This window comes from Columba livia, chromosome 1, assembly GCF_036013475.1.
Source record: "Columba livia isolate bColLiv1 breed racing homer chromosome 1, bColLiv1.pat.W.v2, whole genome shotgun sequence".
Taxonomy (NCBI): Eukaryota; Metazoa; Chordata; class Aves; order Columbiformes; family Columbidae; genus Columba; species Columba livia.
This window is the reverse complement of record NC_088602.1, coordinates 132,135,684-132,153,278: the sequence shown is the minus strand read 5'-3', so window position 1 is coordinate 132,153,278 and position 17,595 is coordinate 132,135,684. Positions and strand designations below refer to the sequence as shown.

General features: G+C 38.1%; 1 protein-coding gene across 9 annotated transcripts in view; it reads right to left on the bottom strand.

The window, feature by feature from the left end:
* Positions 1-17,595, bottom strand: part of PIK3C2G (phosphatidylinositol-4-phosphate 3-kinase catalytic subunit type 2 gamma) — a 354,168-nt gene that overhangs the window by 237,668 nt on the left and 98,905 nt on the right. For all 9 annotated transcript variants that reach the window (XM_065030454.1, XM_065030418.1, XM_065030425.1 and 6 more), the window contains 3 exons: positions 15,018-15,175; positions 11,532-11,643; positions 4,777-4,879 (listed from right to left, as the gene is read on the bottom strand). In XM_065030454.1, the coding sequence (XP_064886526.1) occupies positions 4,777-4,879; positions 11,532-11,643; positions 15,018-15,175 (373 nt within the window). The remainder of the gene's footprint in view (positions 1-4,776; positions 4,880-11,531; positions 11,644-15,017; positions 15,176-17,595) is intronic.

Sequence of the window (17,595 nt, the reverse complement as noted above, 5' to 3'; positions counted from 1 at the left end):
ATAGTGGCTGGGACAGATGCCAGACAGTATTCTTCTTAGTATCTCTAGAAATGCAAGTAATGGCTGAGACAGACACAACTTGGGCAAGCAGGCTACGGCTTATTTATTTACATGTGTATCCATCTAAAACATTTGTATGCTCAAAGGTGAAGCAGAGGACAGAAATTATCTCTGGCCAAGGATACAAAAGAATCTAAAAGGTGACTCCATTTTAGCCTGGACTACACTAATGAAACTTTCAGGTTCCTTGTGAAGGGAAGACAAAAAGGTTTAACATTAAGGAAAACACTTCAGCAAGAAAAAAAAAACTTCTGTTAATCTTTTTGTTTTAACTTTCATACAATAAAAAAACAGATTTTTTAAAAAGCAAACAACATAATCCAACAGTGATGAACTATGATTTATGATTTCTACCCCCCCTTAAACAGAATTTGAAAGAAATTTGCGCTTCCTAAAAGAAAAATAACAATTCTTTTACTCACTTGGCTAAAAAAGCTTTTTCCAAATATTTTGAATGTTAGTGAATTCGGATCTTGAAAGCTTGTTCAGAAAAAGATGAAAACACTAGCATTTTTTTCTAGTTAATTGTAGTAGTGGTCTAAAGCTAACATTCCTGAGCAACTTGCGTCTCTGCTATGGTTGGATTCAATTTAAGTATGTTAATTGACATCTGAATTAATTCACACTAATTCTGCTTTAGATCACTATATAGAGGTTTGGCAATAGCATCATTTAAGAAGCAGGATCTTGCTGAGCTAGATACGTTACAGATGTTCTGTAAAGCATTCCCATATGGAGCGCTACTATCTCTTTTATCACATAGTGGCAATAAGTGAAAGATTAATCAGATGAATGAAATGGAATTGGGTGGAGGTAGGAAAAGCATTTTCATGCATTAAGCCCTGAATGTATGTGTCTTAGCCCTAAGCACTAACTCCACTTTGTCTGGGCATTTGTTTTTACATAATACAAACACCTGTGTTCCTTATCTCAGTGTATTGACAGGAGAGTGCTAAATGTTATTATAGAGCAGAAGACAGGATAAGTATTTGGGGGTTAAGAGATGCATTTGAGAGTAGATGGTCTTATTTCAGCTGATTTTGCAATCTGTCTCTGAACCCCACTGAGTTGCTCCTATAAAAATGACTACAAGACATACAAAACCAGGTTATGTAGCACTAGTTGTGCTACATATGGCTCTTACCTAATAACTGCTGGTTTTGTTCACAACTTACGTCTTCTGTCCATACTGCACCCTAAGAGTTGGAGCACCTGACCTCTGACAGCTATCATGCTGCTCCAATGAACGCTAGAGGATGGCTATAACATCTCAAGCCTTAAGAACATCTTGGAGTGCTACCATAATCAGAAGCATTCATTCATTCCAAGAAGGAAATAACACCAATCACTCTAGAGTTGCTTGCTATAATATCATGATCTGATTTTGCTACTTCTAGACAGAGCAATAGTGAATCACATCCATCTTGAATCTCGGCAGATCATTCCCCCCCTTTTTCTTTAATTATTTTATAAATCACATCACCCTATAGACAAGTAGTGTACATGTTCTGCAAAATCCACTCTGCATTTTTATAATATCTCTGCATGCTCAGCTGTCACACTGCCACCTCTGGAGACCTTACAAATAGCAGAGCACATCTAAACTAAGCAATCAAAGGGGCAAGGCTTGAGCTACAGAACGAGACTGATAAATGACAAACTTCCTCATTGATCTCTTACACTGACAGCACCAGAGCACAGGGAACCATGAACAATGTGACACAGACTGAAGGAGGGAGCCCTGAAGCTTAGAGAGAAATTAGATAGGTGTGATTGATAGGAACCCAGAAAGCTTGAGGGGATCTGATGGACTAGGGCAAAAGAGGTGGGTGTTTGTGAATTATTTAGCACCTGAATACATATGGGTGATTATTATATAGAATAGCTGTCAAGATATGAATATGTTTCTGTGAAACTAGTTAAACTACAACTTTAGTGGAGACTTCTATAAAATAACATATTACAAAGTTCAAAATTTGGAAAGATGCTACCCACGAGTGAGCACAGTAACACATAAAAATAAACAGTAGCTGTGTATGCACACAACTGTTTGAAATAGCTAAAAAATCTTAAAACTCTCAAAGTTTGTTCCTTAAAAAAATTTTAAAAATAGGCATTTTTTTTCACATCTTTTTATATGAATTCTGACGGATGGAAATTTACTTTCTATAAACCACCTCTAGGTCTATGACTTTCAAATACATTCTATGACCAAAGCCACAAGTTTCAGAGAACAGCAGCAACAAATTCGACTGTGAGCTCAGTGCAGACTACCCTCAGATCCTTGAATTCAGTGTGGCTGGAGCAGGTTTCAGTAGATCCAAAGAGATCTACAGAATGGGGTCCAGAGTGAAAGTTGCACCAGAGGAGGTTTAAATTGAATATTGGGAAAAAATTCTTCACAGAAAGGGTTGTCAGGCATTGGAACAGGCTGCTCAGGGAAGTGGTGGAGTCACCATCCCTGGAGGTGTTTAAAAGGTGTTTAGACGAGGTTCTTAGGGACATGGTTTAGTGCTAGAGTTAGGTTAGGTTACAGTTGGACTTGATGTTCCTGAGGGTCTCTTCCAACTGAAATGATTCTATGATTCCATGAAAGGAAACACTGAAGCTTTCAATGCACCACAGTCTGCATCTCCTTCGTCAGGTTTTGTCTGGTCCTGACAGACTTGCTGGTGCTCCTGCCTGCAAGCAGAACCTCTCCAACATGAGAGCTCTGTCACAAGCATGCCCTGGAGCTGGGGGAAAATTCTGGGTCTATGACTTATGCCAGCACAAGAGCTGCTCATGTTCTTTGCTATTATTAGTAACCTAAAATAACTTCATGGCCTGAAGCTTTCAGAGCCGTGTCAGTTACCATAAAGAGGTGATCAATAATTCACTTGAAGATATCTTAAAATGCCATCCTTCCTGGCTAAACCCTATTGTAGGTTATTAATTATAGTTTCACAAATTCTTTGAGACAATAAATGTTTTCTAATGGTTTGAACAATGCTAATTTGTCTTCCAGCTTGTTAGTTACCTGCCTGAAAGACTATTTTTGTTTGTTTGTAATCATTCTACCAGGTAATTCTAACCAATTCTGAAATGTGAAACACTGAGAGATGCTCGGTCTCTGTTCCTGGCCTCCATAGTGCATTGAAGTATATTAAACCTCATTTAGACCTGTCAAACTGCAGAGTTGAAGGAGACTTTGGGGATATTAATAGAACATGAAGCATTTCACAGTAGCACAGTTTCAAGGGATATTTAAACACAAGAAAAGACTCCCTTCTATTTGAGGTACTACACAGTCCCTCTAAAACAACACAAGCATTTATATAATGGAAAAAAGACCCCACCTTCTTGTCACGATGGACCATTGACTTTTCTTCTCAGTGATTATACTCAGAATGTTAACACCTAACTCATTATGCCTGGTAAAATGCTAACACCATTAACACCGGTATGTATGAAGATAAGAATGTTTTTGAACTTTCAGGAAATATCTCTTGCTGGCTGCTTTAGTCCAAAAATCCCTCTCTGAAAGCAAGTGAGGCTCTTGTTAGAAAGCTATAGGTATTCTTTGTTGCGTCTCCACTGCAAAGATTCATGCTTTACCCAGGTAATTAGAGTGTGGGGAGAACTCTTAAAAAATGGGTCTCTTGGATAGGAGCACTCACTGGAAAAGGTATCTGGATAAAGGTTTCTGCTTCTACACTGTGCATTTCTCCCTAAACATCACCCATCCACTAGGAATTTAGCATTCCTGACCCACTAGAACTTGTGGAATTTGTGCTTAAGAGTCACCTTTTAAAGACCCCCAGGGTTAAAATACAGAGTAGGGCAGGTGCAGAGTCAAAACAAACCTAGCAGTCATTATTCAGTATTATGGTGACCCATGTACACTGGCCCATCATTTGACAAGAGAACTATTGGATATTCTCCACATTCATTGTCATTCTCAAGGTTTCAGTGTGTGGAGGAAAATGTGGAAGATGTAGAATTCCCACTCCTGACAACAGAAGCTCTTTGGCTAGACTGTATAAAACTCAGCTTTGATATGTTTCTATATCATTAAGATGATCTTATGTTCTCTGTATAAGCTTTGTTTGGGAGTTTAGTAGGACTCTAGTATGTTGACAATTCAGATCTTAAAAGACTTTTGTTCAAGAGTGTTAAGGCTGATAAATCTCATGTCTCACAAAACCAAAACCAAATTAAAGGTCACCCGCTTGCTTGTAACTGATCATTTCTGCATGTCTAAAAACAAGCACACACACACACACAGACAAACATGCATCACACATGCACAAACACCAGCCTACCCTGTTTTTCAGTGATAATGACAAGTATCCAGATCTAATTGATTTTACACAGAACTTTGAGTGGTTTTGAGCATTACATTTCAAAACATAGGAAGGCCAATCAAAAATACTAATTTTCTGACCATCTAAAATAAATAGCAATAAATTTTGAGAAAACTGATCATTTCTTTTCTAAAAAGATAAGTTTTGGTCTTTTTCAGTTGCGTGTTCTGTACAGTAACTCACTAGATACAAGTATAGGAGCAAAGCAGAGATGTTCCCCAGTATGTTTCAGCTGGAGTTCTGCAATAATATATGGATTCTCAGGAATGCAAATAATTTTGATTATTTCTGCAGGTTGCTACATAAAAGGATTAGTGGAATTTTATTCTTTCAGGGATGCTGCAAGAAAGAAAAGAGTAAGATAACATACCGTTCGAGCCAAATTTTGCTTCAAATTACTAGCGTTGTGTAGTCGAAGCTGAATGCAGGTGGTTGCCTTGCGAAGAGTTTCATGGCTGCCCAAAGTATGATGACTACAGTTTGGGGAGGGAAAAAAAAAAAAAGTTACCTAGTTACCTCTGCTTGCCACTTTGCCACTTCCTTCTTTTTCACCTCTCCCCTTCTCCTAAAAGCACTGGTGGACTAAATCCTAAGTGCAAAGCAGGCTGAATAATATAAAATCTGTACTAGGCACCTGCTCCTGTGAAAACTGATGGAGTTTGGTTCTGGTATATTTTTCTGGTGAAACAATTTGAAAATAATTGCTTAGTTGTATTATAACCATTAACTACTGTAACAGAACAACAATGAAACAAAGAAGAACATCCTGAACAAACTGCACATGCTCCCTTGAGATTATTCATGCATATTCATCAAACCCAAATTATTGCAATTTATACAAAGCATCTTGGTTTTGAATGCACCACTGCAGAACGACTTGCAGTGTTTGATACCAAACTTGAAAATCAAATATTAACTACAAGTCTGAAAATCACATACATTAAGACAGATGGCCCTTGATTCTCAAAGAAAGCAAAGTTCCCACCCTGTGCAGCTCACATAGATGGTTAAAGCAGCTGTGTGTCAGTCTTCCCCTTCTCAAATCATATGTCAGCTAAGGTCAGATGCAAAGCTCTACTCAGCTGGAGTGGTTCCTACCAACTACTGTGATGGTCAAGGATACTCTAGACCTCCAGGAAAAGGGAACTGCTTGTTCTTATTTGCCTCTTCAGAGTAGTTGCTTATCAATCTTGGCAACTTCTTCTAAGCCCTAGTTTATCACTCTCTTAAAATTACTTGTAACAAAAATAATCTCAGCCTTTCCATTCCATTTTTTGTTTTAATCTGGTGAAATAATGCAAAACTTGTCTCAGAATTAAGGCAAACTTTTTTTTTTTACATTAAAAAAATCCTTTGGGGATTAATAGGCAGGAAAAACGACTTTTGCAAGGCAAATTTATCACCAAAAGAAGTTAACATGCATCATCAGTTACAACTCTAGTGTGCGTTCAACTAGATTCGTGTTGCTTTTTTCAAGCCTTCAACCATACAAGCGCCAAAAGGGAAACAGTGTTTCTTTCTACCTAAAAGGGCTTTTGGTGGAATGTCTGAATAAAACAGGCTGGATTTAGTTTAAAAAAACCTGTTGCACTATGAATAAGTCATGGAAAGTGTGACTTACGGGAGAGACTCATACCTTACATGGCAGAAGAGGTCTCCAGCACAAATGAATGGTTAAACTTAAATAAATGTTCTGTACATAATTGCCATTCACCACAATTACATGGAATTCGTGTATCTTGTAATATCTTGTTCTGCACCAACCTACACTGTAAGTGTAGATATAGGATTTTTACATTTCTATTTTAAACATATGCATCACAGAGAACAAACCCATTTCTACATGACATAGCAAGTACCTAAAGCAAGGTCCTCTGATAGAGTTTCCATACATTTGCAAAATTCCTTGATTTTAAGAGCATAAAGTACAGATGTAAGAGTGAGAGAAGTTAACATCAACACAGGGAAATACCTATACTGGTGGAAAGCAGATCACTCTTAAGCCTCAGCCCTTTTCTAAACCCTTTAGAAGCAAAAGTCCAAGTGTGTTGGATTCCCCAAGCAACTGATTCCGAGTTTCTGGGACTGCACCAACGCAGAGATTCTCTTCCACTGCTCCTCAGCTCATGTCTGTGTTGTTTCTACCCATGGCTGTCTTGAAACTTCTTCCTCTCCTCATTTCACCCAATCACGTCCACGTTGTTACTAATGATGAAGTCTCCCATGATCCTTGCATCCTTTAGAACTGTCTCACACCTGTTTGTTTTTACCTTTTACCCAAGCATTATTCCTGCTCTTTCCATTCTGCCTTACCTTCAACCTTAGGACTGGTGTCGTAACAAGAAAATTATAAAGAAGCACATCTATGAGTCCTGAGTCACTTTTTGCAGTTTCCTCCAGTATACAGATTCCTATTGCAACACCTACATTGCACCAGGCTGATGGCAGAAGTCAGTATATCTATACCAATAGAGAGGAGCATGCTGCTAATAGAAGTTGGTACAGCCATACCCTCCTCCGTAGTTACTTTTGCCAGTATAACTAGTCCACGTCATCATGCTTCCAGGCAAAACAAGCTACACCAACAGAGGTTGAACTTCGTGGTTATAACTACATTTAGCACTAGTGGGTTTTGTTAGCTCTGCTGTGTCAGGCAGATGTTTTACGTCAATAAATCCTTTATTGACATAGCAACGCTGCTTCAAACATTGCAGTCAGAAGTACTGGCCACACAGTTGAATTAATGAGTGGATTTCATTTGCACAATGAGAAAAGTTTTGACAGGTACTGTGGCACAAGAGACTAGACAAAATGGATTAATGCCTCAATAAAATAATGTGGAAACCTGGTCTAGATGACAAGTGAACTATAAGAAACAAAGGCATAGCTTTGACATAGATTGACAGACTAGCCTTTAGCCATATGCCAGGCTGTAACCCACTCTTCAGATCTGCTGCTATATCTACACTACTAAGATAAAGTTAATATAGTCCCCTTCAGAATATGGCATAATTACTAGTAACTGGTTTACAGCATTCTGAGCTCTGTGAAGAAAACACAAATAAAAAAGCACAACATTATTAACTCAACAGCTTTCCCCCTATTTTCTGCTGGAATTACCATGTGGAGAATACAGTTTTTATCAGAATGCCATGACAAAAGTATAAAGTAAAAGGCAGTCTTTGTCTTTAAGAGACAAGGTAATGAAATGGTCAAAGTAAAGTGACTTGCCTGTGGTCCCACATCATATCAGAAGCAGAGAAAGGGAAAAATCCCTCAGCCTCTTGAGAATCTCTCACCACTAGATGATTTGGTTACCCACATCAAGGTTCTCTGATGTACTACAAACTCCATATCCTAATGTAGTTCAATCAGACTTTTTTTTCTTTTTTTTTTAAAAAAAAAACGACTCAGTTGAACAGCATCTCTGAACGAGAAACTTAAGCTACAGTGACAAGAGAAAATGAATTTTATTTTTTTTTATAAAGAATATATTCATCCAAAAGGTGCTTGCTTCTTACGATCCCAATCTGCATGAACATAACTCTGCCCAGTGTATAATTAATAGTTTAAATTTCACTTTGAGTGAAAACCAATTCTTATTTAGATGTCAGTTCTCAGAGAACAGAATTAGTAAGGAAAATAATGTCATCAATAAGGTCACAGGCAAGCATGTGAGCATAAATGATAAGCATTTAGACTTTTCTATTCCATATTCCTGCTCACTTTGTTGGCTAAACTGCAAAGCAGTAATCAGTAAGTAAGCAAATTACACTGTGGTAGAGTGTGGATGGAACTAAAAATACATATGAAAAGATCCTTTATAAAATCTGATGCCTTCAAAAAAAAAAAAAAAAAAGGCATGTTTAGAAATAAAGCTTATAAATACCCTTGGACTACATTCCTTTGCTAGATCTGCATTACTGCAACCTCTTGCTAACAGACAGATCAATTTAAAAAAAAAAGGGGGGGGGAGATGTGCTTTGTCTTATTAGGCATTTTAGGATGCTCTGGCCTGTAGCTCTAAAGGCAGAAAAGTCTAAATGAAGGATTGATTAATTGCTGTCACATGAGAAGGGTTGGTTTTTGCTTGCTTCTGGTATTGAGAGCTAGGAGTTATTTGACACAGGCTGTTTAACCCCAATTCAATTTATTTTTATATAACAACTTTCATGAAGGGTATCACAAAATCACTCTTAGGGGCACCCATTCTAAATCTAAGGAAAGACAGAGAACTGTGAGAGCAAGACTTAAGGGTAGATGGAGAAGGTTTGGATGACAGGAGGGTAAGGCAAATAATTTTTAGAAACAGCAGATGGTCCTCCAAGAAATAAAAGATGATCATGAACAGTATAATTGTAAGGGAATGGAGAGCACACGCACAGCTGGAAAACCAAGAGAAGAAGGGTCTATGGATACGTATGAAAACCAGAAACTTCCATGAACAGTTATTAAAACTGATGACATAGATATGGTTTTACTCCTCTATGCTTTCAAAGTGTCTCTGTCTTTCAGATGGGGTTCTGCTTCCAGATGCACTGAACATCTCAGCAAGGAACTGCAGCAAATCAACTAGTGAAGTGACTTGTGCAGTTACTGACAGAGACAGAAGGGGCAGGGAAGGGTGACAATGTCTCCTGATAGCTTCTCCAGGTGCTGTAAGAAAAGGAAAGCCTAGGTAAAGGAAGAGAGAAAAGGAACCCTAGGTAAAAAAAGAAAGCCTGCAGGTTAGGCCAAGGCCAGGATTTTTGATCAGTAAACAAAATGGAACTTAAAGACCAGAAACCAAATGAAACACCCAATCAGAATTTCACAGGTGGATCTATTAGCTATGGACTGACCCATAGCCTTCACACAGCCTTCTGATGTTTTTTAAAATTTGGATATTCAAAATCTGATATTCTACTTGTGAGTCAGATAGGATGTGAAGCTCAAAGACATCTCCTCAGGAAGGAACAATGGATGATGAAATCTTGTGGTGCTGAGTGTAATGGTCATAAGCATCCAAGTATTTTTTTCCTGTCTCATTCAAAGGTAAACGGATTCCAGAAATCATCAAGTCTTTCAGGTGCTTCTGCAGGAAGCAGTGTGAAGTGCTCATTAACACAGTCCAATATAATAATAAAAGAGAGCTTTTGACACATCTTCAGAACTTTGTCTTGTTCACTAAATCACTCTGGTCTAAGAGCAATTCATCATGTCACTGTCTCGGCTTCACTTGAGGGTTTTTTTGGATTACAGTGAAGCCAGAGAAGCACAGTTTTTTATTCCCTTTGCTGTCTCTAACTTGGGGAACTTCTACTGGAATTCATCCCTGAATTATTTCCAAATACTCTTTTGGGGAAGAACTCTGGACAAGTACATCAAATCACTGTTAACAACAGCGGGAAGAAAGCAGTTTGCACTAAAAGATAGCACTAACATAGGAAAAATTTCACCCTGAGGCAACTCTGCAGACCATGTTAAGCTACTCAAGGGATCATTACCGTCTGGGGTTTCAAATTTTAGATACAGGACACTTATGAGGAGGCAGAGTAAAGGGAGCTGAAAGTACCGCATAGCATAGAGTTACGAGCTACTGAAGCCAGAAATGCAGCTCAGTGCTTTCTGCACAACAGTGAAGGCACAAAGCAAAAAAGCTGAGAACATTATTGACCTTGTTTCAGTGCTAATGAGACGTGCAGAGGTTCTGCAAGTGCAGGAATTTAAACAGTCCACTATTGATGCGCTCTTCCCAACAGTGAAAATAAAACTGTTTAGAACATACTGTACACTGTACTGAAATGCACTCAGCTCACCCTCAATACAATGACTCATTATTTCCCTTTTCCTTAGCAATGAGTTTGAAATGAGAAGACTTGAAAAATTAAAAAAAAATGGGAAAAAAAAGTGCCAGCCGTCTTATGTAATTAACAAATCCATGTATGACCTGATTATCTGCTCAGCAGTTCCAGCGCCATAATGCTTCACACAGTGCTCTGCTGTACCAGCTGCTGATTTATGGAGATTCGAACAAGAGTGGGCTCAGAAACGGCCAAGTCCCTATCTTTAGTTGCAAAGTATAATTCACAATAAACATCTGAACATTTGACCTGTAAGAGTAGAAGTGTCCAAGCTGGCTACAGAGCAAAGCTAATTTCCACAGTGTGACACTTGCTCTTGCAACTACATCACTTCCATTAATCAAGCTGACTTGCTTTGGGCTAGTTCAGGTAATCTTTACACTATACTGCAAATATGACTGCTTCAATCATAAAAACTTTCCTTTCAATTATAGACATATACTATTTTATCCAATTCATTTTTATATCCCTAACAGATGAGCTGTGATTCCTGCAGTGCCAGCCTAGCATGTTACCACAGAGAGCTGCCAGCTTCTCCCCTTCTGCTGAAAGTCACCATCCCCACAGCACAGCTGAAAACAAGAGCCTGCACTTAGCTGCTTCGACACAAAATCTGCTCACTTTTGCTGACAGCTGAATTTAAGCGCCAGAGGGCAAGAAACAACTAGCTGAGTCCAGCAGTGCTTTCAACCACCACAAGAGTTCACCAGAATTAATGCAAATCAGAGTATTTACTTTCTTACTTGTAGACTACATACATTCAGAAAGACCTGTTTGTATGTATGTGTTTTTCTTCCACTTGCAGTCAGCATCAAAGTGGTGACTTCATTTGTTTTACTACTGTTGCAACTGGATATGAAGAAAAATGACCTGCTATGCGGCTGTGTAATACTGTTTCTCCCCTCTTTGGTAATTTCCTTCTTTGAGGATATGCATATTCCCTCATGCTTATAACATTCCTGTGAGGTATCGGAAGTAGCTTGATGCTTGTACTACAGATGAGAAAGACCAGACGAGCAAGGGAGTGAAACAAATTATTCAAGGCTGCACAAAGCTTATATAAAAGAGCCATGATTTGAAGCCTTGCACTAGAGCACACCATCATCTCTGTAGAACATAAGTACCACATGTTCTGGGAGTTTCAGAAACGATACATTAAGTATTTGGAACACAATAACTCTGCCTGTGTTTCTGTTTAGATGGCATGTAAGCAGAGTGCATTAAATGCACAGCTTATATTACACAATGCATACTCGATAACATCTCTTAATGAGATACTTACTTTTGCAAGAATTCATCAGATCCACAGACACTTAGGAGACATTCCTCCTGGACTGGGTATCGATTTGTGCAACGGAGGATCTCTACAATTAAGTCATGAGTGATACAGCCAGCTGTAAATAAAGATAGCAAGAAAAATTAATAGTAGCTTGCTGGAGAATTCCAGGTTAGATACCCGAGCAAAGAAAATAAGGATTTCTTTGCAATTCCTAACTACTGCTGCAAACTAGCTCCATCAAGAGGAATTAAATCAAGCCACACCTGATTTTTTTTTTTTTAATTTCACTTCAAATGCTTTAAACCAAGTCATAGAATCTATGTCCATTTGGAGAAAATCAGTAATTTTTTAGGTTGCTGAAATGAAGAGCTAAGCAATTTTCCCAAGTGAAAGAGAAAAATAGCCTTTTTTTTTTATTATTTCCCTGATGAGTACCTTGGTACATTTCCCATGTGCAAACATGGCCTGATGCAAAAGTTGGCTCTGTTGCTGCTCATGACCCAAGAAGGCTCCAGAATTTTACTTGCTATTGTTTCTACTGTGCATGTGGTTTTAGCCATAATCAAGAGGTAAATTAATTCTCACATGCATTTTAATATATGTATTATATACACAATATATTGTATGTTAATGTTATTTAATATTATGTGTAGTGACGTAATAGTATACAATTATATACTATATTATTACATATCTCATATGTAACGCATATAAACTGAGTTCTATGTAAATTAGTACAATCTGCTGTTCAGAAATATTCTAGCATTTTGAGCATTTTCCCCAGCGCTACTTCAGCTTTTTAAACCATTTTCCAACCCTGCCAATACACTCTCTCTGTGCATTTTAGAAGACCTGATCAAAAAAATTGAAAACAATAGCTGCATAATTTGGCAGTCAAACTGCAAACGCATTTGGTAAATTTACTCTTCACAGGCATGCAGAGCATACTACAGCAGCATTGATGATGCAAGTCTGAGATACCTCTCTCTAGCAGAAAAGAAGACCTGACTCTTCAGTGAAAAATCTTCATTTCATGTACCAAGATGGTTTTAAAATGCAAAATAAAGTCTGGACTTCCTCCATGACTCTCAGGTAATTTCATTGTCTGTAACTGATAACAGAAAAGCCAAAGCAGATTTTCCTTTCAGTTTTTCCTACTTGGTGTTTGTTGCTTCATAATCAGCAACTGTAAGAAATCTTTATTAGAAACTTCAAGTGAACCTTAAAGTGAACAGAAATGGACACTACCTACAGTTACATGCAAAACCCCAGAAACTAAACATGGAACCCAGACTTGTGTGTTGACTAATTTACACTGTTCCAGGCCCATTCAGACAACAGCTGCAGATGGAGCTTAACCAACCAGCTTCATTTGGTTTAACGGCGTTCTGAATTACCCAGTCATCCAGCGCAGCCAATTCATACTGAAAAATCTGGTTCAGAGTTGCCATGCTATTATTTTAGAACAAACCAGGAAATGCAAAATTGTTTTTGCAGGGAAGTTTAAGGGAATGTGATACTGAAAAAAACTTCAGAGAACAGCTGACATTTCTAGGGGATGAGGCTGTGACAAAAAACAAGGCTGAAATAAAACAGAGCTGGTTAACCACAGCTAGCCTAGTTTTTGCTTTGGTTTGGTTTTCCTCAAGGAAAAACATATGTGTCAATGGATTCAAAAGGTCCTTCTGAAAATTTTAATTTTCTTCACAAAGCCATTTTTCTTAGAAAGCCACTTTGATTAAACTTTTTCTACCGGTTTTGCTTGTTATGAACACCTAGCCTTTTGATAACACAAAAGCAGCTCCTCATAGCTGTTTTGACACATAAACTGCAGCGCCCATATGCTAAATTTATATACACCAGAAAAAGAAGAACGGCACAGAATCTTAAATTAAAAATTTAACATGCACTTTTTTCAGGTCACTCGTTGGAAAAAATCTGAAATTTACTAGTATCATTCACTTGCACTCCACAGACCCATTTGACTTTCCATTCTCTGCCAAATATTTTTGCATGACTGAACAATTCTTTGTACTACATGAGGCAAAAAAGTGTACTCCCTCCCCCCACTTTAACTATATCTTATTGTTTACGTAGTCTGTAAGAGAGTTTATGAATAGGGGCTGTTTCTTATATCGCCTTCAGTTTTAGCTGTGCCTTCTAAAGCATTTTTTAAAATAAAGTAAAGCAGACTGAAAATCAAACAATCTGTAGAGTAAATGATGCTGTATGATAAAACATTTGCCAGCAGTTAAGACTTTTGCATTACAGGGAACTTAAGTGTAGATCCCTTGCCTAGCTGACAGGAGTGCTGGAAATACTACCATTAGGTCCGAATGTCCCAAGATTTTCGGCCCTTTGTTTCACGGAATCTATAAAATATTGGTTTGAGAGGATACAACCTCCTATTTTTCCAGCCTTTCCAATAACTGTGTATTATAGATGCTCTCAAATCAAGCAAACAAACTTGTATGAAAAAATGTGTAAATCTTGGCTAAGTCATTTATGAAGACTTTTTTTTATAATATGTATTGACTGACATTCTGTAGAGCTTTGGATTATCAGCTTTCAACCCGTCAAACAAACTAATACTCAGCCTGTTAAAGCCAAATAATTCTTTGACAACTGAAGAAAAGATTCATAAAAAAACCCACTATCACTTAAAGAAGCAGCACAGGAAGAGAGGGGGAAGATGATTATTTCATTTTTTGCATTTATGTTTTAAGTAATAAAAATTAGCAGAGCTAGAATCAAAGATCCGCCCATTTAACATAGATACAGGATGCACAGGAGCCATGGTAGCTTCCCACAGCCACTAGTGACAGAATAATTTAGGCTAGGAAGGGCCTCATTAGGACCACCTAGTCCAGCCTCCTCTGCAAAGGAGGGTCAACACTAAATTCAGGCCAGTTTGTTCAGAGTTTTGCCCTGTAAGACGTTATAAATCTCCAGGGATGGAGACTCCACAACCTCTCTGCACAAACTGTTCTAATCCTTAATTATTCTCCACTTTTTCCCCCTTGTTGGAATTTCTACTTTCATTTTACGACCTATGTGTACTTCCTCTGACCTGTACATAACCTTGGGTGCAGAGGAGTCTTAGCAACTGCAGACTGTTAAGTCTTGGATTCAGAAACAGGGCCAAGGCTGTGAAAAGTTGCATGACTATATGGAGACTACCACTACACTTTTAATTAGGCACAAGCTTAAATTCCTTCTGGATAAAAGTCTAAATGATGGCCCATTTGCAACTGCCAGAATTGGTCCCAATTGTGATTAAAGAAAGTAGAGATCTACACACCAGCAAAGTTCACATATTTTAATGTGATTTTCATCTTACTTCGAATATACTGAATATGTCTGACAAAGTATGCACTCAAGACTCACAGAAGGCTTGCCTTCCAAATATCTTTTCCGATAACAAATGCATTTTGTTATCATCTCCATGGAACTGAATTCTGCAAGGATATGAACACCCCAATCACTTACCATGTTGCGTAAGAAGCAGAGGATATGGTGAAGAATCTGTCCAAACGCTGATTTTGAATTTTGATTCTCCAAGGATATGCTCTGGGAACCTTGTTGTGACACTCCAGATTTTCCCAGTGTTTGTCTTCAAGTCAAAAGCAGGATAGGCATTTCTTATTCTGGAAAGAATGTGTGATGAACTTATGTCTAAACAGGTATGCATTTCAGTTCTTTTGTAAGAGCAAGCCAAGATTTTACAAGATACCTTTAATAATAATAATAATAGCACATATTAATAGATGTTAGAAACAGAATTTTGTGCGGAGGGGAAAATGGTAGCAACCCAAGCTTTCTTTTCATACATTAGTAAGATAACTACATTTCAGATAGCATACATATAACTATACCTTTTACTTAATAGGAAAACTATCAGTACAATCTTCATGCACTTCACAGAATCACTGGTGAGCCTGACCTCAGTGAAGCCAAAAGGAGTTTAAACACAGACTTCAATGTACATTGAGCACAGAAGAAATGAGGGTGCTCGAATATGTGCTTAAATAGCAGAGCTTTAACATAAAACTAACCAAGAGCACGTGCGCAGACAGCTGTGACTAGGACAGCTGGTCAAAATGAATACATGAACATGCTTTCTATGCAAAATCTTTAAAACTCCCTATTTCCACAGTGCTCTAGAATCCAATCTGAAATCCTCATTACTAAAACCCTCGGTATTTATGTACATGTCTGTAGAGAGGAATAACGGCTACAGTCATTGAGTCCCTCTGATCTTATATATCATTACCTATAAAATATATTGCACTTCCTCCTTTCAATTACCAAAGACTTGCAGAAACTAATTCCTCCTGAGATACCATTTCAAAATGAACACTGGTCACAGGTATTATGCCTGTCAGCTGAGATTAAACTTGCTTTTTAAGCAAATACACTTTGCAGCTGCAGGTAAGGGTACATATTGTATTACATCAGCTGAAGCTCTACATTTCACTAATTGGCCTGAATATTTTAGCAGCTAAACTAAAACATGCTGTACTAAGCATACTGCATTATTTTTTGTTTGTTAGTTCAAGCAGCATTTTGTAGCTTCTGAGTTGGCAGTACTTTATACTGTCTCTGATTGCAGTGTATTTTGAACCGTAGTTCTCTCACATAAAGTTCTTCATTACTATGTTACCTCCTGCCTCAGGGCTGCCACCCAAGTCTCTTAAACAAAAGTATGAATGCCTCTTTTATGCCACATATTTCTAAAGCATGAGAAGGAAGAAAAGACTAGGCTTCCAAAATTAATAATCCAATGAAGCAGCCCATTTCTTATAATGAAAAGACAGCGGGCATGATGTTTCAGTGGGGTAGGAGGAAATGAGGCTTGACAATACCTCCAGTACATGAGATGGATTTATACTCATGGTGAAAAACCATTATAGCACAGAAGCTGCTTTGGTGACCTATGTTGTTGATGTCAAGTCTATTTTCTTTGTGAGCAAGGTACACATTAAGCTTTTTCCTATCACCAAATTCACTCTTGTAACCTGCTTCTGTAAGAAGGCCAAAGACTGAAAGAGGCTGGAAACTTCACAACCCTTTTTCCAGCATCAAATTAATGGGCTACATACACACGTGGGATGTGAATCACATCCTCAAGTTACTGGCAGTCCTTTCAAAACTAAGCAAACTTCATTTTCTTCCCGACGTCCTCACTATCTATACGTTAGGATAATGCGGGGACAGAAATTTTCTTCATATGCTTTGCAGACAAAAATGCACAGGTCCAGAAACGGTTGCTCATTTATGGCCATCTACCGTTTTCAAGTGATTAAAGGGTTTCTGGCCCGAGCAGGTGGGCGACAGATGCTCATCACAACATTTTGAAAGGTTAGCTCTTCCAAGGTATCACTCAAATACTGCTCAAGTAGTACATGAAGAAAATCTTGTGCTACTTGCTTTCTGTGCTGCAACAACTCAATGTATACAGAAAGTACTAACATTTATAGGGATTTACTATTTCTCAGCATTTCATAACCCTGTGTATGTCTCTGCATTGCACAGCACATCCTTGAAGTCAGTAGGAGGTGGAGGAACTTGGCATTTTGCTCCATTGAACCCTGGCACCTTCTGGTATCAAACTCTCTTTTGGATGTATTTTGAAGCCACCCATGGATGAATGTTCACTATAACCATGTCCATAATTGTGGAAGTAACCTGATAAAAGGGTTTTTAAAACAGCTTTATAGTTGTGTACAATGAAATGCTTCGATGCTACCTGCACAAATATTACCTAGAGAAAAACATGATGGGTTTCTATTTGAGCTACATGCTGGAGGTGCAAGTCTGCATGACATAGGGTTTGAATTATACATCTTGCCTCTGATGTATAAAACTGCCAGTTATTGAGATTCTTTGGGGACTGGAAGGATGCTCATTTGGCAAGACTGAATATGTTAGTTATCTGCAAGCTTATGACATTTTTTGGTCTTTGGTTTGCTGTGATATTTAGTCCTAAGAATGCTTTATCATTTATTTGATAGAAGAAAAGCAAAGATCTCTCTTACTTTCTTTTTAAGAGTATTTGCTAGGAATG